Raw genomic sequence first — 24844 nt, 5'->3', positions numbered from 1 at the left:
GGAATGTGTGCAGTCAGCTCCTGGGAAGGCCTGTCGGTTCCCTGAATTCTTGGGCTGGATTTAGTGAACACGGAAAGGAATTGGATTCGCTATGGCTCAAGAGAGATGTTTTTCAAGGACTGCAGAGGCTGGTCAGTCAACCTAATTTACATAAGTTTACAGCTAAAAACAAAACAAAACAACAACAACAACAACAACGAAAACAAAAAAGGTTCCAAAATGGAAATACAGCAGGTCAGTACAGTGGAGAACAGCCAGGAAGGAAGGAAAGGTGAGAGGTACGATCATGAGAGACTATTCAGTGTGTCACATAGACAGTCCGGCTGATGAGGGCGAAAGGGGTCGCTGAGGACTTCCAGGCAGTGCCCCAGGCAGGCGCGACCCTCCAGCAAGAGATTCCCGCAACCGCACACCTGCCCACGACGATTTCTAGCACCCACCGGGTGCTGTACAGGTTCTGGCCCACTTACCCTGGAGCTTGCCGGGATGCCGCCACAGGTGCGCTGCCGCAATCCCAACACTGGGGTCTTCGGAGTGACCCGCAACAGTTTAGAACCCATCCCTCGAGACCTCGGGGGTCCTGCTAGGCGCGCGCAGGACCAACCGCCAGTGCAGGACCAACTGACAGTCAAGAGCCAAAGCTTTGCCTCTGCCCGCGCACACCCCCGGATGACATTTGGCGCGTAGCCCTTGGCCAGCTCCAACCATCCTGCCTCAGTCTCCCGCTGCTTACCTTGCTCGCAGTCTTTTTAAACACTGCAATATAAGACAAAACCTTTTTCAAAAAGGAAACAGGGTTGAGTTGACTTAAGAATTCTAATCGGAAAGAACCAATAACCCGGAGAGATAACACATGTGAATTAGCTCAGTTTAGCCCTTCTGCAGTGTGTACACATATCAAAACATGTGACAAACTGGGCGTGGTGGCACACACCGCTATTCCCAGCTCGTGGGAGGCTGAATCAAGAAGACTGCTGTGAGTTCAAGGACAGCCTCAACCACAGAGCAAAAGTGTCTCAAACATCCAAAGAACAAAAACAAGAGGCATGTTACCAATCATAAATATAGACAAAGTTTTATCCTGCCGATTTTAACTTGGGGAGGGGAGTGTGGGAGTGTGTCTCAGTGTTAGGGTGCCTGAGGAGAGCATGTGTGAGTGTCCTGGTTCTGTTCCCTGCACCAAAGAAAAGTGGGAGGAAATATCACATGCAGAAGTCACCAAATGTGGGTCTCTTGATACTTCACGCCTTCAAGTTTGCATTATTTATCAAGCAAAGCACCTTCTGGGCACCCAGCAGTGACCTAGGAGAGAAATGGACTCTGTGTTCAGAGGCAGCCATGCCAACCACCTAGTAATGAAGAGTGGACGGTGTGTGGGGGCTCTTGTGTCACTTAGCACAAGCTTGATAGCCTAAAGCAACAATGTCCCTTCAGTTGTATAGGTCAGGACTCTGGCAAGAGTCTTCCTGAGGTAAAAACATGGTATAGCCAGGCTGCCTTCCTTCCTGAAGGATCCAGTGGAAAATTCACTTCCTCCTGCTTCCAATTAAGGAGGGACTTGTGGATTCTGTCCACTTTCCTCAATTTCAGAGCTGGCAGTAACAGGCAAGGTCCTCTCCCAACCCACCACTGTCACTCTGAGCTCTTAGCCTCCCTTTGCCACTTGAAGGCCCCTTTCGATTATGGTGGGTCCACTCAGAAAATCTAAAGTGATCTCTGTTGAACAAGTTTGTTTTTGGCAGGGTGTGGCAGCATACATCTATAATTCTAGCTGAGGCACGAGGATTGCTGCAAGGTGAAGGTCAGCCTGGGCTGGCTACATAGAAGTTCAAGGCCAGCCTGAGCTACAAATCAAGACCCTGTCTCAAAAAGCAAACAAACAAAAAGCTATGTTTTCTTTATGGTAAAACACACACAAAACTTTCCATCTGACCCATCTTCAGGTGCACAGGTCGGGGGCATTAGGTACACTCACACTGCTGTCCAGCTGTCCCCCCGTCCACCTCCAGAAGGTCCTCGTCTCCCCACACTGAAGCTCTGCCCCCTTTAACCACTGATTCCTCTGCGTCCTCTTCCTGCTTCCATCTGGAACCTAATTCTCCCGTGCGAGACAGGACATTCTCACAGATCCCGGGGATGACGATGTGGGCTTCTTTGGGAAGACACTGTTCTGCCTGGAAGAGCAACCTGGGCCTACTGAGTCTCACAGTGCACCTGACAGGTGAGATTTCCTTATTTACTGGCAGGGGGTTTCATTAACAGAGACAACATTAACCACATTAAATCTAGATGGCTTGTGTTTATGGAAAATCTTACAGTACAGAAATGACAACTGAGATGTCTGGCTCATGTGATTTTTAAATGTTCATTGAATAAGCACTATTGGAACAATTGTAATGTTGGGGGAAAAACAATCTCGCCACTCAGCCTGTGTTTACTGTATTTGATAGACAATGTTCCGTACATGGCGTCACCTTCACAATCATACTCAAAAGCAAGGTGTCTGTTTCCATGGCAGAACATACATGTCAGAAGAAACAAACAAACAAACAAAAACAGAATTCACAATGCTGGATGGAAGCAAGGACCTGAAGGCATCTTGGTGTCTCCAGAAAAGCAAGTACGAATTACTAAATGTATAGTTGTACCTGATTGCAATACACGCTCAATACATTCCATGCAGTTGTTGCTTTGAGCTGGGTCTCCTTATGTTGCCCAGGCTGACCTGGATTGTCTAGGCTCAAGCAAGCCTCAAAGCGCTGGGAGCAAAGGCATGTGACATGGTGCCTGGCTCATCCAGCTGGGAAGATGTGTCCTGGCACTTGAGCAAGTGAAATGCTTCTAGCATGCACCTGACTAGAGAGAGAGCTGTCTTGTCTTTTGGATTTTGGAAGACAAGGACTCACTATCTAGTTCAGGATGGCCTCAAACTTGCAGCAATTCTCTGCCTCAGCCTCAAGAGTGCACCCCTTCAGCTAGTTGAGGGGGCTATTTTTAACCCTCCTCAGATAAAGAGGCTGAACATCTGCAAGCCAGTGCAGGAGGCAAAGCACCTGCCTACTCTACCAGCGTCTGCAGGGTGCAAAAGCACAGGGCACAGCTCTGTGGGGAAGCCTCTCACGGACCTGTGTTCTCTCCTTGGTTGTGCGATCTGTAGATGAGATAACAAAGGTGGAACCAGCTTTTCCCCACCAGTCATTCCACAGGCAGGGGGCTCAGCAACTGGAACATGCTCCATTAACTTCCGATGCAGTCCCTTTCTGGACATCTTTGGTTGAACAAGGACCAGCAAATGTACCTTCCACACACAAGACAAGAAGTTTCACTTACTCTTAGTGTTCCTGCTCTGTATGCACAGCAGAGCTACCCAAAGTGACCAGCAGAAACTGCAGTGCTTCTCAGAGACCCTTGCTCCCTCCATACCATGAAATCACTCCTCATGGCTGGGCCTCAACACAGAAAAGCCTGCTAACCTCCAACCTCCAGCTTCCAGTGGCTGAGAGCACAAAGGGGTGCAGCAACCCAGTCTCTGAGTTGTTCCTCAGACTAAAGGGGTCCTTGAGATCAAACTTAAGAATTACAGGTGTATGGGTTAGCAAAATGGAAACAGACCTGTCCACTCTGCTTCCTGGGTCTGCAAGGCCCCTGCCATACCTATGGTCATAGAGCAAATGGGTAAACAATGGGCAATGGAAACCCTGTTATCATATCCCCTATCATGTCACACCCCAGTTCCAGATCTGCCCACCCTTCCCAACAAGTAGCAGCAGCCTCACTGGTAGACATTTCCCTTCTCCCATCCCCAAACTGTAGTCATACATGAGAGTCTCCACACTGCGGAGCCCTTGATGCACCAAATTTTCTGTGGGAGGAGAGACAGACTCTCGGGATTGTATCACAGAAGCAACACTGGCAAAGTTCTGCTACCAAGGTGGAGGCAAGGCAGGGCACTGGGGATGCTGCTGCCAGCTCAGAGGCTGGAGGGCTTTTGAGCTGGGCTTTCACAGGAGGGCCCAGCAGGCAGGGTGTGAGTGGAACCAGGTTTCCAAGCCATGTTCCTGGCTCCTGCTGGCAGGAAGAGTCAAGGGAACTGGCAAGACAGCAAGGACAGTGCCCAAAGCTCAGGGTTCTGGGCCTGTCCCTACATCAGGACTATGGCTGCAGTAAGCTACTCTCAGCTCCCGCAAAGGACAAGAACATAGAAGTGTTGCACAGCTATGATTTGCATTGTGCTTCTCTTGCTTCCAGGAATAAGAGTGGCTTTTTCCGAAGTCATAAAGCCCTCTTGTGCTGGCACTGGTTCTGGGAGCTTCCCAGGTAGGAAGGTCTGCCTGTCACCTTGGAGGGAGAACCAGCTCCCTCGCCACTGCCCCAAGGGTTTCCAGAGAGGTGACTAGTCCCTCATCCATGATTGTTTTCTTTTAAAGCAGACTGGCCACAGCCCAGGGCAGGCCCAGGAGCCAGGACCTTGCTGCAGACAACAGCTCCTCTGCCCAGGCTCGGCACTTCCTTCAAGTCCTGAGGTGTATGAGCTGAAGGAAAGTAATGCCTCCGGCTCCACTGCAACCACTGAAGGATTCATTTTGAGAGCTGCAGCTCAGAAGTGATTGTTAAGTATGGCATTTTCTGTTCTGATTGGAGACTTACTTCAAATAAAGATTTGAGGGTGTGTTTCAGATGATAAAAAGTGCCCTTGAGAAGGGGACTTTGATTGACCTGAGAAGCAGCAGGATGTGTGGCACACTGGCTGGAGGGTGGTCCCCACCAGGTCTCTCAAGGCATGCAGGACACTGACATCCCCAAAGCCACTTTCAACTGCAGAACTTAGTGACCAAGTATCAAAAGCAAAACACGCAGCAAATGGGTCCAAAAAAAAATGGTTTATTCTGAATATTTAATTTTTAAAAAATCATCCCTATCAGGTGTACTAAGAAATCCAGATACAATAAATTGTATTAAAACCCAACCTAATAGTGGAAAAGCAAGACTGCAGAAATCACTTCCAGGGGAAACTTGCACATCAGGACCGCCAAGTGTCCCTGATAGTCGTAACATTTCTGTGGATCTGCTGGAAAGACACCTGTCCCCCTGATCATGTGCACCAACAGGACTGGCCCTGGTGTCTCGGGAAGGACACGTATTTCCCCTGCAAGTAGCAGGCAGTATGGGCAGAGTGGCTTAAAGAGACCACCATGGCACAATGGGAAGGAACACTGTGTGTTCCCAGTTGTATTTTAGCCAACTCATTCACATTTCAATAACTAAACATGAGATTTTGGCAAAATGCACCACCCCCGATGAGGGCATCCTTCTGGAAGTTCACACCAACAATGCAACTGCCTCTCCCAACTGGAGGCCACCCAGCCACACACGTCACTGCCCCATGCATGAGCCAAGTCCATGGGAGCAGCCCTGGGTGGCACCCAGGCCAAATACTAGCTTTAAGCTAACCTCTAAGCCCTGGGCCCTTCCCTGAGGGTCAGTGTCTAAGACAAGCAGTGAGGGAACAGTGGAAGGACACGGTGACACCTAGCAGGGCAGAAGTCAGGGGTCAGGAGAGCCATGCAGAGAGGGAGGAGACAAGACAGGGGCACAGGAGAAAGCCTCAGACAACCTGGGGTCATATGGGATGAGATGTGGGGTGTCCCACCTGACTGGGGAGCCAGCACAAAGGAATGGCTGTTAGCCTCCCTCCAGGCTCATCTTAGGTCCAGTAAATGTGGGAAAATGAGGAATGATACCTTTCACATGCTGAGAGAAAAGAACTCAGCATGGACTACGACAAAGGTTTCCAGTAGCCCGCTGATCATTACCGTGTGACACTTGGATCTCAGGCTTTCAGCCTTCATGCCTTGAGATAATAAATGTCTGCTTCAACCCACTTGCCTGCTATGCACCCAGCAAACCAACACAGCCCTCTATGAGTCACGCTTCCTGCATGTGCACTTCTTTGCAATGTGTTTTGAAAGAACCTTCACCCAGTGTATGAGAACTGGGCTCCACTTTGGAGGGTGAGTGGCAATTCAGCCTCTTCGAGGTTTAGAATGCAGACCCTGGAAAATAACTTGGGGAAGGAAAAAGGAGAGTGGATCCCCAGAGTGAGGAAGGCTCTGACAGGAAGATGAAAACCAACACAGAAATCGGAGAGAGGAAATACAACACGGAGAAGGGCAAAGACTGCGCTTTCTCTCTTGTTCCTGGGTTTTGGGAAAGGGAAACTGAATCTCTAGAGACAAAGTGAAATCCGGGGATTCCAGGGATCACCGGAGAGAAACATGCTGGTGGACGGGCCAGTGGGAGCTGGGATCTGCAAGGAGAGCACAGGATTCTGCTCCCACTGAGTTCTTTGGCAGGCAGCAGCTGTTGAGTGACTCCAATCCAAGTGCCTGCCACATCCCTAAAGAGAGTGCCTTCCTCTTCAGAGGCCACTCTGAGGAAGGGTGAGTTCTGCACCTGGGACTCAGAGAAACCTTGGGAGAGCTTCCCTGCAGGACTCCTAGTGTGCGTTCCCACAGTGACTGGGTAAGGGACAGCCACAGTAGACAGCCATGGTCAGGCCACAGCTTGGAGGGCTCTGAGCTAAAGGGCACACGTGCTGGCCCCACACCCGAGGCCAGGCGCAGCCTGAGTTGCTTTGAATGTGAAACTCTTGGAGCCCTCACTTTAAGCCCACTCCCTGCTGCTGCCTGCATTTAATGTGGCTCTGGGGTCCAACTGCCTTCCTTCTCTACAAGCATGAGCTGGGACATGTTTTCACTTGGACACTGCCTCAAAATTTTATCTACTGGAGGAAAACCACGAATTCAAAATCACAAAGAAACTTCTTTCATTTGTGTGTGTGTGTGCTTGTGCGTGAGTGTGTGTGTGTGTGTGTGTGTGTGTGTGTGTGCATGCGTGTGTGTTTTGGGCTGCCCTAGAGCCCCTCCCACCTCTTTCTTCTTGTTTCCTCTTCTCAGCAGATTATGGGATTTTAAAAAGTTTCCTTTGTCATTTCTTGTGTATCTTTTTCAATTCTTTTTATTTTTCTTCTTGTCCCTTTTAATTCTGCTCCCCTAATTTTTTTCTTATTTTTATTGCACATATAACTTCTTTTTTCTCTTTTTATTGTGGGTCAACATTGTATTTGATAACATTTAAATGACCATGTCTACATGTTTAACATTGTCACTTTGCAAATTCTAGTTAGATCTTCCCTGTAAACACTGTTTTATGGATAACCCTGAAAAATGTTATAGAGACATTGGATGTTCTTCATCAATATGTTAGTGCAAGATAGATTGGTAAATGTTGGCATTTTGTTGACATTTGAGAATGTATGGCATCAAGAAGCAAGAGGAAAATGCTACGTCACCTCATTTAAACAAGTAGAGGGCTGAGGATAGAGTTCAGTGGCACAAGTGCCTGCCTGGCAAGTGCAAGGTCTTGAGTTCAATTCCCAGGACCAAAACAAACAAGCAAACAAACAAACCAGGTAGAGAGTTAGGAGAGTAGGTGGACAAGTGAACATTACTTTTTTTTTTTTTTTTTTTTTTTTTTTTGTCTTTTGGACACAGGGTCTCACTGTGCAGTTCAGGCTAGCCTTGAGATCACTTTGTAGCCCAGGCTGGTCTCAGACTTGCAAGGATCCTCCTGACTCAGCCTCCCGAGTGCTGGCATTATAGGCGTAATGCTGCGAGTGCTGGCATAATGGCTCCAAGTCAACTTTTCTAAACCCAGAAAAATTTTCATCCAAGTTAAACACTGTTGCAGACCACTGTGATATGGCTCTGAGAAGGATTTAAATTTTACTAATTGGCTTTCTATGTTTATCTGTGGGTCTGTCCTAGGCCTAGGCCCCTTGCCTGGCGACGGGAGCTGATTCATAGTAAGTGAACATCTATGAATCACTGGTCCTGGCTGAGGCCTGTAGTGGCCTGTGAGGCCAGAGTAACTTTAAAGGTCAAGATAAGGCCACAGTTGTGGACACTCTGGCTTAACCCTACTTAACAAGGTAGAGACTGCAGCTGCACAGATTACTCCTACAGTCTCACTTCTACCATGTCTTTGTGATAAGACAGTGATACTGAGTTGACTTGATTCATCACGTGGAGACGTCCTTCAGGTGACTCCCAAGGTCCATCTCATTGCCTGCACTTTCCTCAGTTTCTCCGCCCTTTGTCCTTGGTCCAAGTACAAGTGGACTGACCCAGAGAATCCTTTGTCTTTACCCTTGAAGTCTCAGGCTTAATTAAAGGGTTTTGACCCTTCTGGAGCCCTAAAAATCATATAATTTGTCTCTTTTTATTTCACCTTCACCGTACACTCGTTTGGGAGATTGGGGACCTAAGACAGAACCCAAGAAAACACAAAGCAAACTTCTATGTAGGTTGATAAGCCTTCAGAAACACTGCTTTGATGGCGGACCATTAGCCAGCATCCCCAGATGAAGCAAGTCCTTTGCAGCCAACACGTACGTTGCTTTCTCTCACTATGAAAGGCTGCCTTGGAAATCTAAGTGTCAGAGAGAAAACATGGGGTGGCGTGTGATCCAAGAAGTCTTTTATCTACACTGACCTGCAAACTACCCACAGCCCCTAAGACAGAAAGTTGCTGCTTCCTCTGTCAGCGGAGGAAAGTGAGATTGCCTGGGGAAAGTGAGGCCTGCATTTGCCTGTGGAAGGCACAAACCCTCAGCTGCACCCTGGGAGTCATGCTTTGATTGTGAGGCTGGAGAGAGGTCAGAGCAAGGACTCCAGCTCTCCCCATCCCTTCTGCACCCCTAGACAGAGGGCCTGGCTGAGAGCATGCTTCTTGGGGGTCACGAGGCTGAGGACCTGGACAAATTCCCTTTTCAGCTGGTTGCAGAGGTGAGGCCAAGCAGGGAGGGTGCCCAAGGGCAACTGTGGCCTTGAGTGTCCTCCTGCCTAAGCTCCTCCTGGGAGCTGCTGCCAGCTGAACCCTGGCTTCCAGAGCCACCAAGAGAAAAACACGCAGTTTGTGTAGAAAACACGCATCCACAAGTCCTTCATAATCCAGGGATCACACACCCTCATCAGTTTGCTCTGTTAGCTTTACCTAATTCTATAATTATGCTTCTATTGTCCCAATGGAATCCTTTGTACCATTTCTCTCTCCTATCATAGAATTTGTTTCAAATTTTTCCTCTTGCATTTCCTCATTCCCATCATTGATAGTAAAACCATAGACCTTTTTAGATCTTTAGATAAGTGACTATAAAAATACTTGAATTCTTTTCTACAATTAGCAGAGATTTAGCTATTGCACTTAGTACGTATTAGCTGGTTTCATTTTATTCATTTTATTTTATCTTTTGTCTCTTTTGAGATAGGGTGTCATTATGCAGTTCCCTTGGATGGACTTAAATTCATTTTGTAGCCCAAGCTGGCCTCAAACTCCAAGCATTCCTCCTTGCCTCAGCCTTCTAAATGCTGGGGTTACAGGCATGTGCCACCATGCCCGGCTCATGTTAGCTGTTAAACCAATAACCTGGGTTGTTTTACTGTTTACACTATAATTGTGGATTTCTTCTCTAGGATTAAGGGGGTTACATAATTGGTTCCTATGGTATGTTAATATGCAATTTTCCTTGGCCAATACTACTGTAGTTGATATTACCAGTGTCACAGAAATCCTACTTGTGGGTTTTGTGTGTAAGCCAAGATTTAGATTACCTTTGTGACATTATTAACACTACTGTACATTCCCAGAGAATTGGTGTTGGGCCATTCACACATTTATCCTCCTCTCCCAAGTAAGCTGAGGTGGTCAGATCTTGGGAATGAGGCAAAGGACTACACAGTGGTACCTCAGTTCACAAATGCTTTTGCTTGTCAAAAATTTGGTTTCCAAACAGAAGCATTTGGCAAAATTCTGTTTGATTATGAACTGTTCATCTGGTGACCAACATGACTGCAACCATCTATTTTAGACAGATGCAACTGTGGCCATTTTCCCAAGAATCAGGGAACAGATTAAGTTTGTCAACTGACGTACCACTGTAGTAAGCCCAAAATATGTCACTAAAAGTGACCATGTAAAAAGATTTCTACATTAGCAACAAAGTCTTTACACTAAAACCATCCATAAACTTTAGCACAAAATAAAACAAAAAGCCCAAGAGAAACAGGGGAAGAAAAGGCAACTAAATGCCTCAAAAATCTCTCAGCTCCACGAAGCCAATCCAGGGGATAGAGAACAGGATAAGTCACAAATGGGAATGACTTCAAAGTAGGTTGGAAAACAGATCAGAGAGGTACACAGAGGGACCACAGAAGACATAACGAAGCAGATAATGGAAGTAATAACCAAAGTGATCCAGAAGCTTCCAGAAGACACAAATAACAAACTAGCTGAGCTAAACAAAAATACACAAACCATAATGACAAGTTTAGCAAAAAAAATTGGAGTCCATAAAAAGTTTATAATCAGAAATCCAGGAGATTAAAAATTATATTGAAAGTTTGGGCCGCAGAAGTGACAAGTGTGAGAACAAAATTTCAGAACTCAGAGGCAGTTTTGCCTTCAGAGACCAACTACACAAACCAACAAGACAAGATGGAAATGGACTCAACAGCTGGATGACACAAAAAAGCCTATGAGTAATTGGAACTAGTTGTAAATCAGAGGATAACACAAATAGCACATAAAAAAAAAAGATTCACAGAAATAATTGCAGAAATCTCCCCAAATACAGGAAAAGAAACAAGCACACCAATAAGTGAGGCATGACCAAAAGGGAGCTTATACTTTTAGTACCAGCAACCTATCACAGCAGACAAACTCTTAAATGCTATTACAGAAAAGCAACCAATCAGCATGGAAAGGTAAACGCATTAAAATTACAGCAGACCTCTCAACACAAAACTTCAGGGCCAGGAGGATTGAAGTGTTTCAGGCACTAAAAGATAACTTCCAAACCCGACTTATGCATCCTGCAAAACTCTCCTTCATAACTGATGCAAACATAAAATATTTCCATGACAAGCAGCACCTCAAGATATTCATGGCCACTGAACCAGCATTACCAAAAAATTTCAACTGACTTGAAGATGACAATGCACAATATATATAACCACTAATTATTGTGCTTTGAAATCTTGTATGTTTTTCTTTTTTTTTTTTAATGTAAAATAGATTTTAAAAGAAACAAAAATTTTAAGGGTACTTCTGGAAAGCAACAATAAAGCCAACAATCTCAATAGGTCAAAAAGAATGAATATACCTGCTGGGATGAGCAGTTAAGCAAAAGGAAAAAAAAAAAGTAAAGGAAAATCAACAAGAATAAGTTGATACTTTTCAGTAAAAACTCTCAATGTGAAATGGTTTCAATTCCCAACCAAAAGACACAGAGCAGCAGAACTGATCCAGAAACCACATCCCATGATACGCAGGAATCAAGAAACACATTTAATTCAAAAAGAAATTCACAGATCAAAGATCAAAAGATGCAAAAAAAAAAATTCCAGTCAGGAAAAGAGAAAGAAGTAGTACCTTTATTTTTTTATTTAAAAGGAAAAAAAGAAAAAGAAAAACAAAACAAATCAGTATAAGGGTACAAGTAATACAGAATTACAAAAAAACAGTAAGAAATCACTTGTTAATAGATTACATATTGTCATCTTAGAAATAGTTGTTCAAGTTACAAGATTAAAGCATAAAAACTGGACAGTCAAACAGTGAGACTGCAAACAGTTGTGTTCAGTGACCCAACAAACCTTAGTAATATGGTCATCTATCTTAACACACCTAAACACACTTGCAGTTGTATCCTTTAGAGCACTTTTTTTTTTACAACAATCCCAAAATGTGTAAATTTTGTAATGATCCTAACTTTAGACAAAGTGGATTTCAAGCTGAAACTAGTCAGAAGAGACAAAGAAAGTCACTACACAGTGGTGAAAGGAACAATTCCATAGGAAGGGATGACAATTAAAAACACACCGAATACTAGCATGCCCCACTTCATAAAACAAACACTGACAGACATGCAAAGTCAGATACATATTAATGAATGGCAATGGAGGATTAGGTAATAACTCATTGTCAAAAACAGATCAGTTAGAGAACTGGGCTCAGAAAGCAGGCGAGATGCAGGATTGCTCAAGGTCCAAATTATTGTCAGCTTACAGACCAAATGTCTTGTTTTTTTGGGGCTTTAGTCAGTGGCATAAGCACCTGCCTGGCTAGTGTAAGGTCATCAGTTTGATCCCTGGTTCCAAAAAAAAAAAAATAGCTCTGTCTTGGATGGCACCATGACAAGGCTCACTGGAGGACTGTGAGATCCATTTGCTGGGTGTGAGCAGCACATAAAGCAGAGGACGGTAGAGCAGAAAATGTAAGTACATCCTACACCTAGGAATGATCTACTTCTCTGCTGCTCTGTAACAAGTCATGTCTAAGCTAGTGGTGAACAACAACAATTTATACCTGCTCGTGCCTTGTTGGTTCGGGGGCTTGGGCAGTCTTTGTCCCCAACACAGGGAAGCTCTCTTGGTTGGGGATGGCAGGGGCTTTGGTTCTGACTGTGGGAGAAGTGCTGTGGTTTTTCTTTCTCCATAATATCTCTGGGGCTGGCATATTTTTTAGGTTCCTCATTAATGTGTATGGCAGCTAGACTACAGGATGGCTAGCCCAGCTGCAGATGGCCACCAAGACCGCTCCCTCTCCACAGTCTACATGTGACTAGCACAGGCTTCCTTTCAGCACAGAGGCTCTGAGGAGTGGGCTTCTTACTTGGTGGCCTGTTCCTTCACAGCAAGAATTTCACAAAGCCCAGGTGGAAGCTGCAGTCTCAGGGCATAATTTCAGAAGTTTCCAAGCACTGCATCTGCCATATACATGTATTCTCCCACTGAGCTACATTTCTAGGCCTTTCTTTTTTGAGTCAGGGTATACTAAGTTGCCCAAGCTGCCCAGGGTAAAGCTAAGTGTCCAGGCTCCAGAGTGCTTAGAATAATAGGCACATGCCACTGGTCTCAGCATATTATATTCTTTTGCTGAAGCACAGCCCTAAAGCCAGTCCAAATTTTAGGAAATATTGGAGTCAGGGTTTACAAGGGAATGGGTTTAATTCAGGACCAATATTTTATAGGATTGTTTTATAATAGTCACCCAAAGAGTCAAGTGCAAGCATGCAGGAGATTTGTACACATACTAGAGATCCAAGTATGAGGGCCTGGATACCAAGACAATGTTTTATATGAGTCAACTGGATGACCTTGAGCCCATAGCAATATCCTCCACAGGTCCAACTGGAGGCCTAGGGTTCACCACGATGTCTCATAAAATTCTATCAGGGATATGCACTGAGAAGGCCCAAAGGTCAAGGGTGCAGCTAGAAAGTCTGTGCCAGCAGGGTAAAGGAGCTGTGCCAGCAGGCTGAGGGATCTGCGCTGCAGCCAGGAAGCGATGCTCAAACTGAGTACTGGAGTTCCCCCAAAGAGGATTACAGGCACCCTCAGCTATTGCGAGGTCCCAGGCTCTTCTGATCCTAACAGCAGAGTTTGTATTAGAAAAACCGGCCCAAGAAGCCTCTCTGAGATCCACAGCGCCACCTGTTCCTTTCCAGGTCTCCTTTTATGCTGCTGGCAACAACTCAGATGGGCCTTCCACACCCAGCACTACACACTCAGCTCAACCGGGTGTTACAAGTGGACCATTAGTTACTCCATTATAGGAGGAAAACAATTCTCCTGCAAAAGGAACCCAGAAAAAAGCAAGGGTAGCTATTCTCTTTGCAGATAAAGTGAATTTCAAGCCAAGACTGACTGACAGAGAGAAAGGTCACTATATCCTTGCAAAGGGAAGAACCAAGAGGAAGAGATCACAATCATAAATATATATGCACACATATCAGTGCACCCAACTATGTAAAACAATTACTAACAAACATGAAAAATTAAATAAGCCCTAATACAATGGTACTGGGAGAACTCAGTACTCCATTGTCACAGAAACGCAGATCAACTCGACAAAAAAACCCAAAATCAGTAATGAAATATTAGTACTACATCAAACTTTAGAACAAATGTACTTAGTAGATGTCTATAGTGTTTTGAATCACAACATCAGAATGTACAGTCTTTTTAGCTGCAAATAGGATGTTTTCCATTTACTAGCTCATAGAATATGCTTAAATAAATACAAGGGAATTGAAATTATCCTATGCGTACTCTCTGACCACAGTGCAATGAAATTGGAAATCCATGCCAAAGGAAACCACAAGAACTTCATAAACACATGGAAATTAAAGAGCCTACTGAACAACTAATGGGTCACAGATGAAATTAGACAGTTTCTACAGTTGAAAGATAACAAGGTAATACAACATCCCAGAGCTTGTAGGAAACAATGAAAGCATTATTAAGAGGGAAATTTATAGCAATATCAGGAAAACACAGCTAGCATATATAAACAATTCAATGCTGAACCTCAAATTTCTAGAAAAAGAAGAGCAGGCCAAGTCAAAATCATATGAGGGCGGAAATTACAAAGATCAGAGCAGAAATTAACACATTGGAGACTAAAAAATACAATACAAGGAATCAATGATTCAAAGAGCTGGTTATTTTAAAGATTAAATAAAACTGGCAAAACCTTATCAAAATAAGGAAACAAAAGACTCAACTCCACACAATTAGGAAAGAAAAGGGTGACTTGACAACAGACTGCAGAAATCCAGAAAATCATGTACCTACCTGGAAAACTTGTATTCTAATAAGATGGAAAATTCTAATAAGATGGACAGATTCCTAGATGCATATTAATTATCAAAGCTGAGTCAACAAGATATAAAAATCCTAACTAGTCCAATATCAATAAATAACATCAAAGATGTAGTTAACAACTTCTCAACAAAGAAAAGCCAGGCCTGACAGATTCACTATGGAATGCTACAACAAATTTACAGAAAACCTAATGTCACTAGTACTTCAAACTCTTTAATGACATTGAAAGGAAAGCAAGATTCCCAAATTCGTTCCTGGCAGCAAGCATTTCCTCATACCTAAACTCAAAGAATTCCATGCCCATCTCCCTAATGAACACTGATGCAAAAATCCTCAGTAACATACTGGCAAACAGACTGCAGCAAGTCGTCAAGAAGACTGTACACCATGTTCAAGTGGGATTCATCCACGGGATGGGGGAATGGGTCAACATACTTAAATCCATAAGCTTAATACACCATATTAACAGAGCCAAGGACAAAAATCACATGATCATCTCAACAGATGCAAGAAAAGCTTTTGACAAAGTCCAGCAGCCATTCATGATAAGAGCCCTACAGCAAACCAGAATACATGGTCTTTATCTCAATCTGATAAAAACCATCAATGACAAACCAACACCCCCATCATACTAAATGGACAGAAACTGAAAGCTTTTTCTCTAAAATAAGGATCAAGCCCAGGATGTCCACTGTCTCCACTCTTATTCATTATAGCCCTGGAGATTTTAGCTGAAAGAATTAGAAAAGAGAAAGAAACAAAAAGAATAAAGATAGAAAAAGATGATGTTAAATTATTGTTATTTGTAGATGACATAGCAGACACCAAATACTCCTGCACAAGACTACTAGATTTAATAAACAAATTCAGTAATGTAGCTGGTAACAAAGTCAACACTCAAAAATCAGTAGCCTTCCTGCACTCACTGAGAGAGAAATCAGGGAAACAATATCTTTCATAATAACATCCAAGAAAAAAAAATACCTAGAACTAATCTAACCATAGATGTAAAAGATCTCTACACTGAAAACCACAGAACTCTGAAAAAGAAGATTAAAGAGGATATTAGAAAAGGGAGAGATATCCTGTGTTTTTGGGTAGAAAGAACCAATATAGAGAAAATCGCCCCTCTTCCAAAACTGTTATACAGATTCAATGCAATTCCAATCCAAATCCTCACAGAAGTAGAGAAAACAATCCTAAAATTCATCTGGAACTAGAAAAGCTATAGAATAGCAAAGGCAATCCTCAGCAACAGACACAAGACAGGGGGCATCACAATCTGTGACCTGAAATTTTACATAATGAAACTGTGAAAAAAAAGTACGGTAATAGCAAAGAAAAGAAAAGAAAAGAAAACAAACAAACAGAAAAAACAAAAATCATATCTGAAAATCAGTTGAACATATTAGAAAAAGCAGAAACAACTCCAGACACACTGTGCTACCTTATCTTTGACAAAGGTGCCAAACACATACACTGGAAGAAAGATAGCCTCTTTCATAAATGGTGCTGGAAAAACTGGCTCTATTCCTGTCAAAGATTAAAACTGGACCTGTGTCTTTTACCAGGTACTAAGCTAAAATCAGAATGGATCAAAGATCTGAATATTAAAACATAAACATTTAATCTGCTAGAAGATGCAGTAGGTAAAACTCTTGAAGATATTGGCGTAGGCATAGACTTTATGAACAAAACCCAGATTGCACAGGAACTATCACAAAGAATCAACAACTGGAAACTCATCCTCTTGAAAAGCTATTGCACAGCAAGAGAAACCACCAACACAGTGAAGAGGCAACTCACAAGGAGGGCAAAAATGATTGCCAGCTGTACCTCAAAGGATAGTATTGTCAAGAACATATAAAGGACTAAACAAAATTAGTCCCCCCAGATTTAAAGACCCAATCAAAAAATGCACATCTGAGATGAATATACACTTCTCAGATGAAGAAATACAAACAGCAAATAAATATTTGAAAAAAAAGTTCACCATCACTGCTCATTCGAGAGATTCAAGTTAAAACAACACTTAGATTCCATCTCACCCCAGAAAGAATGACTATTACCAAGAAATCAAGCAAACACAAATGCTGGAGTGGTTGTGGGGAAAAAGAATCCTTTTGCTCCACTGCTGGTGGGAATGCAGACTGGTGCAACCACTTTGGAAATCAGGGTGGAGATTCTTCAAAAAACTAGGCCCTGAGGTCCCATTTGGCCCAGCTATTCCCCTTCTGGGCATCTTCCCAAAAGAACATCATACTACAGTGATGTATCTGTACCTATGTTGATAGCAGCACAATTTATAATAGCCAGATCTTGGAAACAACGCAAATGCCCATCCAATGGGGAAGGAAACAAGATGTGGTATTTTTATACAATGGAGTATAAAGCCAGAAAGAAGGACAAACTGGACACTTTTATAGCTAAATGGATGCAACTTGAGACCATATTCATAAGTGAAACAGGACACGCGTGTGTAAACATCATATTGTTCAGTGTGAGAAGCTAAAACAACGTATGTATATGTATGCAAAAAGAAGTTAAAATAGTTCTACTACTGATTTCTCCTGAGTTCACTGAAGAGAAAGATTTGTGCTGGTAATGTTTGGACAATTGATTGCGGATTTCTTGGACTCTGGGTGAATGATTTGGGGAAGACAATGCACCATGTATATATCATTGTGTTCTCCCAATTCGTATCTTTTGGAATTCGAGCTTTTTTTCTCCTTGAAATAAGATGTATTTGAAAAAAAAACATTCCAAGTCAGGAGAGAATTGACTCCACTTTCATTGAGCAGAGAGGCCAAGAATTTGCAGCCCACAGTAAGCCGGATGTCTTCATGTGGCTTCTCAAGTGCAGAATGTCTTTCCTGGTATGTAGCATCCAACTTTCAGACAGAAACACATTAAAGAATACAATCATGATAAGATTTATGAAATGTAGGGGGTACGCACTGGGCTGTGATATAAACATTCCTGGTACAGGATGGAGTCTTTTAAGAGTGAAGGCCAAGAAGCAGTACTTACAAAAATATAAAGACTAAATTTATACTAGAGGGTTTCCCTAAGATACTATTTGTATTTCATTATAGAAAATTCCATACTCACAAGCAGACTAACACAGGTGGGCGTGGTGGCACACGGCTGTAATCACAGCACTGGGAAGACTGAGGAATGAGACCCCGCCTGGCTACGCGGTGAGACCCTGTCACAGAAAACAACAAAAAAGACAAATCCTCACAGATCTCACCTGCCCTCAACTGTCATCAGCACAGGTGATCATGTTTCATCTATGTCCTGAGCTGTCCCTTTGGACATCACATGATATCACCTGGGAGGACCCCAGCAGAGGAAATACAGCCTGTAAAGTGCCTTTATGGTGCAGTACCTCGCACATCTAGAAAGAAACATTTGCAGCCTGAATACTCAAAGTAGTAAACACAGATTCCGTTTTGACTCAACTCTGCTGGGAGGAGACAGAAATGTGCTGCATGCTAAAATTTTCATAGATCACAAAGAGAAGCCAAAGGCAGGACTGGTGGGCAAATTGGGAGAGAACACTGAACACACGCAGGAGTGGGAGAGTAACACAATAAAGATTCCAAACAGTTCTCCATGAGCGAGGAGGAGGCGGGAACAGAACACAAACGATGTTCATGTTTACTTTTAACAAAATGGAGCTGGGAGTAGAGCTCAGGTGTACCGTGCTTGTCTACCTCGTAATACACACACACACACACACACACACACACACACACACACACACACTCCACAGTAGAGGGCTGAAGCCGTAGTGATTAACATCTCTCCAGCACTATAGCTTTTGAAATCCTACAGTATTGTTGTAACGCTTTAAGTGAGACTTCTGTCCACCTGAAGACAAGAACTGTGGACTATAGGACAGTCTCAGGTCATCAACTCAACTACCCCCATCAAGAGTAAAGGCCAGTGCTTTCCCATCGGTCTCCTCTGAAAGTGAAGGGTGAGATGTCTAAATACTTATAATCAAATCACAGTTAGCTGTTGCCAAGGGGTCACGGGGCTAAAGTAGGTCTCTCATGTAACAAGGATGCTTTGCACCGGGGTCCTTGAGGTGTGAGAACAGTTCACATGTGGATTCCAAGAGGACGCTGGGATGCCTGAATTGAACAAACTCCCCAACAAGTGTGAGCAGATTTCCAACCCTCCCTCTGGGAGCAGCCAGGTGGGGCTGAGTGGAGGTGCCCCAAGGCACCCCTGGGAGCTGCCCCTCAAGCTGTGCAGGTGAGGACTCTCCAGGACTTCCCAGAGGAACTGCTTGCTTCCTTCTGCTCCCTCCTCCCTCTGTGTGTTCCTGCGCTGTCAGGTGTCACGGGTCTGAAAAACTGTCCTCAAGTAGCACCACGGGCCCTTTGTACTCGTGGGTTCTACATCCAAGGAGTCAACCAACTGCACACAGGGATGCAGGGATGCAGACAGCATGTGTGCGTGAGACAGGGATTTAGCTCAGTGGCAAGAGCGCCTGCCTGGCATGAGTTCGATGCCCGGTAAAACACACACACACACACACAGACACACACACACACACGCACAATCCAGCCACACTAAACTATTAACAAAATCATGGCCTATTCAAAGAACTCTTCATTGACAGTGAAAGATGTTTCAGAACTTTATTAAAAGAAAGCAATAAATAATACTATGATAAAAAATAGTTCAAAAGTAGACTGTACACTTTGTTACATACTTAGAAAGTTCACAAAAGTTTAATAGAAAAAGAGGTAACAATGAATTTTACCAGTGGATTGAAAGCATGAACTAAGTTAAAAAGGCATGCTGCTTCTACCTATGTATCAGTTGCATAATGAATAACATGCACAGTGATCTGACTCTTTCCTTGCCGGCTTTTGAATATGCCAGTGAAAAGTAAGTTACATTTGCTACTTATACAATCCAAGTTGGCTATGTCATCAATATCTATGACTACGTTCATTGTTGAAACATGTTTACAAACCAATGTAAAAAGGTGACTCACATGTGAAAAACAAGGCCTTTATTAGTTAGAGCTGTACAACTTTATTTTCAAGGTTTCCTGCTTTCATCTGCTCATGCACCAATGTCTGTGAGATGTGAGCACAGTGCTCAGTGATTGGTCTGCAAAAATAGTTAGAGGCACCTTCCACATGCTCACAGGAAAGAGGCAGAGAAGGTGCCAGGCTGGGGTCGGCCCCTGGCCACTCCAGCCCTGCTGAGAGCAGCTCCCAGCTCATGGCTTCTGATCAAGTCTCTGAAGACAAGCTCCCCAAGTCCAGAGTCAGGATGGGGAAAAGGGAACCAGTGCTAAGAAAGTTCTATAGAGCTCTGGTGTAACGGTTCAGTCCTGAATTTTTACACGCGGACTTCTTGCTAGAAAAAGAACAGTTAAGGTCAGTCAACCTCAAAATATGACAACTGCGTGGAATGAACTCTGATGATTTTAAAATGACTGCTGTAGAACAAGGTGAGGGATAATACACATTGCTTATGTCAGGACAATTTTATAAATGTCGTAAAATCCTTTTTTTCTGTGATGGCTTATCGTTAAAAAATTAAACAGTGATAATTACAATAAGTGCACAATGTACAAAAGCCCCATATTTGTTCATAGGATTTATATATACAAGCATTACAGTACATTCATTTGAAAAACTAAAATTAGGTATAAGAACATGAATTGATTCCAGAGATATTTATAGCCTAGATATACATGAAAAAGTGAGTAAATATATAAATGAAAAGTCCTAAGGTTACATAAATATAAGAAATATTAAATTCAAACATTTTTTCTCTATAGCATTCATGAACTATTCACTAACTAAAAGCTCTGTAATAAAATATCTTAGGAGTCCATGTAAGAAGTATTAACAGATAGCGATTCCACTGAACTAAAAAATTCAGTCTCTGTTGGGTTCAAAATGCCGCATATCATCTGTAGAAGTAGTGTGGGTAAACTGGAAGAGAAAAACAAACAGAAAGCCTCTCTTAATACAAACCACCTGGAAAACGACCATGACCTCAGACACACACGCTGGGGCCCACTCCCCCAGGCCTCCTGCCTCCTCCCTGCTGGAGGTCAGCAGACAGAACACCGAGGACCCTGCTCACAGACTAGAGAGGTCCTTCACTGTCTAGATTTTGCGACAGTTCTAAAAGTTAAAGTTAAAAGACTACAGAGCCGATCCCAGATTCCAGCTGAGGCATTGAACATCAGCACAGTAGGCAGAGCTCCAGCTGGGGTTCTGAACATGACTCAATGACACTTCTGCCATCAATCAGTCAAAGCTCCAGACCATGAGGACACAGGTGGCTCACTGGCGCCCAGGCACGGCAATGCAGCTGTGTGTTTAAAATGCAATCTGCCTGCCATATATGGTGGCACGTCTGTGATCCCAGCATACCAGAAGGCTGAGGCAGAAAGGTTACACATCTGAACAAGGACTAGATGATCTAGGAAGACCCTGTCCCCCTAAAAAGAGGGATGGGGTGCTAGGGATGTAGCACAGTGGAAACCCTCTGGGTTCAGTTCCCCGTATATGCATGCGCGTGTGTTTGTAGCAAAGCTAGTATAGGAGCTGTGTACCACTGTGTATGAACACAGTGGAAGAGATGCTTCCCGATCCCAGGCTTTGGCCTCCTGCTGTGGTCAGCTTTGGGGGTGCTTTTTTCTCAGCTGCTGCTTTCCTGCCCACCCCCAAAAATGGCATCAGCAGATCATCACTTCAAATGAGTAGGCATTTTTAGCTTTTAGGAAAAAATGGGAACATGTTTTTCCTTAAAACTGGTGACACAAGGGAGACAGGAGAGGGGAGGTAGAAAGATTTAAGATGTGCTATGTACAGGTACCAACTCTCCACGATGAATTTAGGTACAACTAACGTACTAATAAAAATAAGAGTTAACAAAACAAAAATGACACACTGCCCTCTTTATGGTCAACTAAAAACCAAAATCGCCTTGATAGATACAGAGCTAGTATATCTGTTATTTTAAAACTCCCCATGTAAATTCTCATGGTCTAAGCCCACACTCCTAGCTGTGTTAGAGCTGCGCACTGCTGACAGCTCTACAGGGATGATCTCCAGGGATTACGCTGCTCTCTACTCACCAACAGGAGGCCTTAGCAGGAGTAAGTCCTCACTGAAGCAGAATCCAACCTCTGTGCTCCTGACACACTGCCTGTTGCGACAACCACGAGAGGAAGTGTGCAAAAACAGCATGCAGTTAGCTTTAACATGTCACACGGGGCCCAGGTAAGACACACATCTCCACACCTACAATGGTACCTACTGAGGAATCCTAAGAGTGCCCGGGAGAGTGAGGGAGGAGCTGGCAAGAGCATCACAGGGCTGCCCAGAGTGGTTCTTCCACCAACCAAGGGGACACTGGCACCTAACCTAGCAACAGGGCCCCTTGGAAGTGCAAACCTCCTCAGTGTGGACATACAGAAAGGATAACCAGCTAACATAGCTACTCTGCAGCTCCTGAAGCCGCACTTTTATATAGCAACTGGACTTTTCCTTCTGCCCTAGAGCTGGACCTCCAAGAATGAACGGGGTGAATCAGCAGCACGAAGGGGAGGAGGGCAGGCCAGCTGCTCTGCACTCGCTGCTCTCAGGGGGGGTTGCAGGCAAAGAGGCACAGCCGCAGAGGCCGTGGCCAGTGCTTCTCAGAAGACTAAAGCTTGTCTCAGTTCCCACAAAAAAGGATGGAGTGAACATGGAGACAGGGGTCATTGTTTGACAGTACAGCCCTGTCACAAACTGGGTAAAGAGCTTGCAACATCTTCTGCAGATATTTACGCTTCCCGTTGAACAGTGTTTTGTTTTCCTGCTAGTATACCAGGAATACTTCTTAGCAACATCCTGCCATAGCTCTAGAAGAGACAGATAGCTGGCCGTGTTGGTAAGACTCAGCAGTCATTGTAAACCTTCATTCTAAAGCCTAGGAGACCTGCTGTAATTTATCTCACACTCTCCAACTCTCAAGTCATTTGTAACAGTCCACCTTCTTACCAATGTGGCGTAGACGTCTTCTATGTAATTTACCCTGACAACTTTTTCTATTCAATCATTTAAATTTAGTGGTACACAGTATGCCTGCACATGCATGTAATCCTAGCACTCTGGGAGGTTGAGGCAGGAAAACTCCAAGTTCAAACCAGGCCCGGACAACCTAACAAGACCCTATCTGGATTATAAAAGAAGCGATGGCGTGTAGTGCAGGAAGAAGGCTCCCCCCCAGTACCACCCCAAAACCCAAAACAACAACCACAACCACAAAAATGCCTCCAACAAAAACAAATCAACAACAAACAAACCCCTTAATACTACCCTTTATTTTTTGTTTTGTTTTGTTGAAACAAGGTCTCCCTGTGTAGTTCACACTGGCCCTAAAATCCCTGCATAGTCCAGGCTGGTACTGAACTCTCAGCTACCCTCCTGCCTTAACCTCCCCAGTGCTGGGATTACAGGTGAAAGCCACACCTAGGTATGTTATACTTGCTTTCGATGTTCGGAGATAAAATGTGATTCCTATGGCGATACAGAAATTGAAGGTACAGGGAAAACAACAGAGCACTCATTTAGACTGTTTAGTAAGCCGACGGAAATTAAGCTCAAGACCCGTCACAGCTTACTTATTTATATATCTTATTTATGATACAAGGTCTTCCTATGTAGCTTAGTATAGCCTTAACCTGGCTTTATGACCCACATACATCTCAAAATCATGATTTTCCTGCCTCAGCCTCCTGAGTACTGGGGTTAAGGCATGCACTTCCATGCCTTGCCAACATTTGTAAGACACCTTGAGGGAGAATGTGCTCATTCTTAAGAACTTGCTACCTAAAAGACACACTGGCAAGTGTTCAGTTTTAAAAACTTTTTATAAATGTACTTTTCTCTGATTTTCATACCAGCAAGAAAGATAAAAAAAGAGAACTACCTAAAGGAGGGGCTAACAACAGGAATCTTGTAACAAGCCCACTGGTACAGTTTATACAGCACAACCACGTACATCAGGAATGAGAAGGAATGAAGTCTTCACCTAACCCTGAGACTGTCAGCAACGCACGGGGCCTGACTCCATCAGCTACACCCAGATGACACATTGAAGCATCAAAATCACATTACTGTGATGCCCAAGTTACAGCTGTGGAAACTGAGGCACAGTACAGCTGCAGGACTTGCTCAAGGTCATGTACCTGCTACCGCCACAGGTGGATGTGGATCTGGGCTCGCTCAGGACCCTGTGCAGTGCCTTTTCCTAGGTGGGCAGGACTGTCAGGGACTCACGGTCTCCTCTCAGCCAACTGCACTCTTCAGTCAGCAGGTCCCTAAGGGCCATTGCGACCGCAAGGGAAAGGTCAGTGCCTGGCCATCTCTCACTGATAATGCAGCAGGGCTGCCCTAGCAGTCTCCACAAGGCTTCTGCCTTCTTCCCTGTCCTTCTTCAGGTGGCACAATGTAAGTATATGGAAAGATGATACTGGAGGGAAGGGAAAAGGAAAGACAGAGTTGGCAGAAGCTGGAAGCTGTGAGCTAAAGTTTACTCCGCCATTCCTTTTAGTGCGGAGAGAAGTCCCAAGTGCCACACTGCAATTTTCCTGGCAAGCCAGTGCTGCCTGCCACGCACTGCACCCCACAGGTGCATCAGCCTCAGCCCTGAGAACACAGATGGGTGCTCCACTTTATTAGTTGGGCAAGGATGCTAAGGTTCAACCAGACACATTTTTAAATAATTCTATTATTGTTGTTAACCATTTGCAAACAAATCTTAGGGTTAATTCTGAAACACTGACACCTGGGTATGCAACCAAACTCAGATGCTTTGTAACACATTCAAGGGCCACTCTAGGTGATTATTAGCGCACACATGCTCCCAGCTAGTGTTGGGTTACATGGCCCACCACATACCGTCCATCTGGATCTTCTTTGACTGTAAAGAGGGGGAAGTCTTGGAAGAAGAGACTCGGAAGTTTGCAGGGAGCGTCTCTGATGACCCATCTGCCACGCTGCGAATGTCCTTTGATCTAAACTCCTTTCTCCATGAAGATGCTCTCCTACAGTTTTTGTTATTCTCCTGGCAAATGAAAACAC

General features: G+C 44.1%; 1 protein-coding gene across 1 annotated transcript in view; it reads left to right on the top strand.

Annotated features, from left to right (window-relative positions):
• The first annotated feature begins 486 nt into the window (after positions 1-486).
• LOC100717266 (liprin-alpha-1-like) overlaps positions 487-24844 on the top strand; it is an 85907-nt gene continuing 61549 nt past the window's right edge. The window contains exons 1-2 of the mRNA XM_063229059.1: positions 487-609; positions 8763-8846. Coding sequence (XP_063085129.1) covers positions 487-609; positions 8763-8846 — 207 coding nt within the window. The remainder of the gene's footprint in view (positions 610-8762; positions 8847-24844) is intronic.

Source organism: Cavia porcellus, unplaced genomic scaffold (genome assembly GCF_034190915.1).
Source record: "Cavia porcellus strain 051 isolate PalLab524CR breed Dunkin Hartley unplaced genomic scaffold, mCavPor4.1 scaffold_17, whole genome shotgun sequence".
NCBI lineage: Eukaryota > Metazoa > Chordata > Mammalia > Rodentia > Caviidae > Cavia > Cavia porcellus.
The sequence above is the reverse complement of the archived record's forward strand: the minus strand, read 5'-3'. Positions and strand labels throughout refer to the sequence as shown.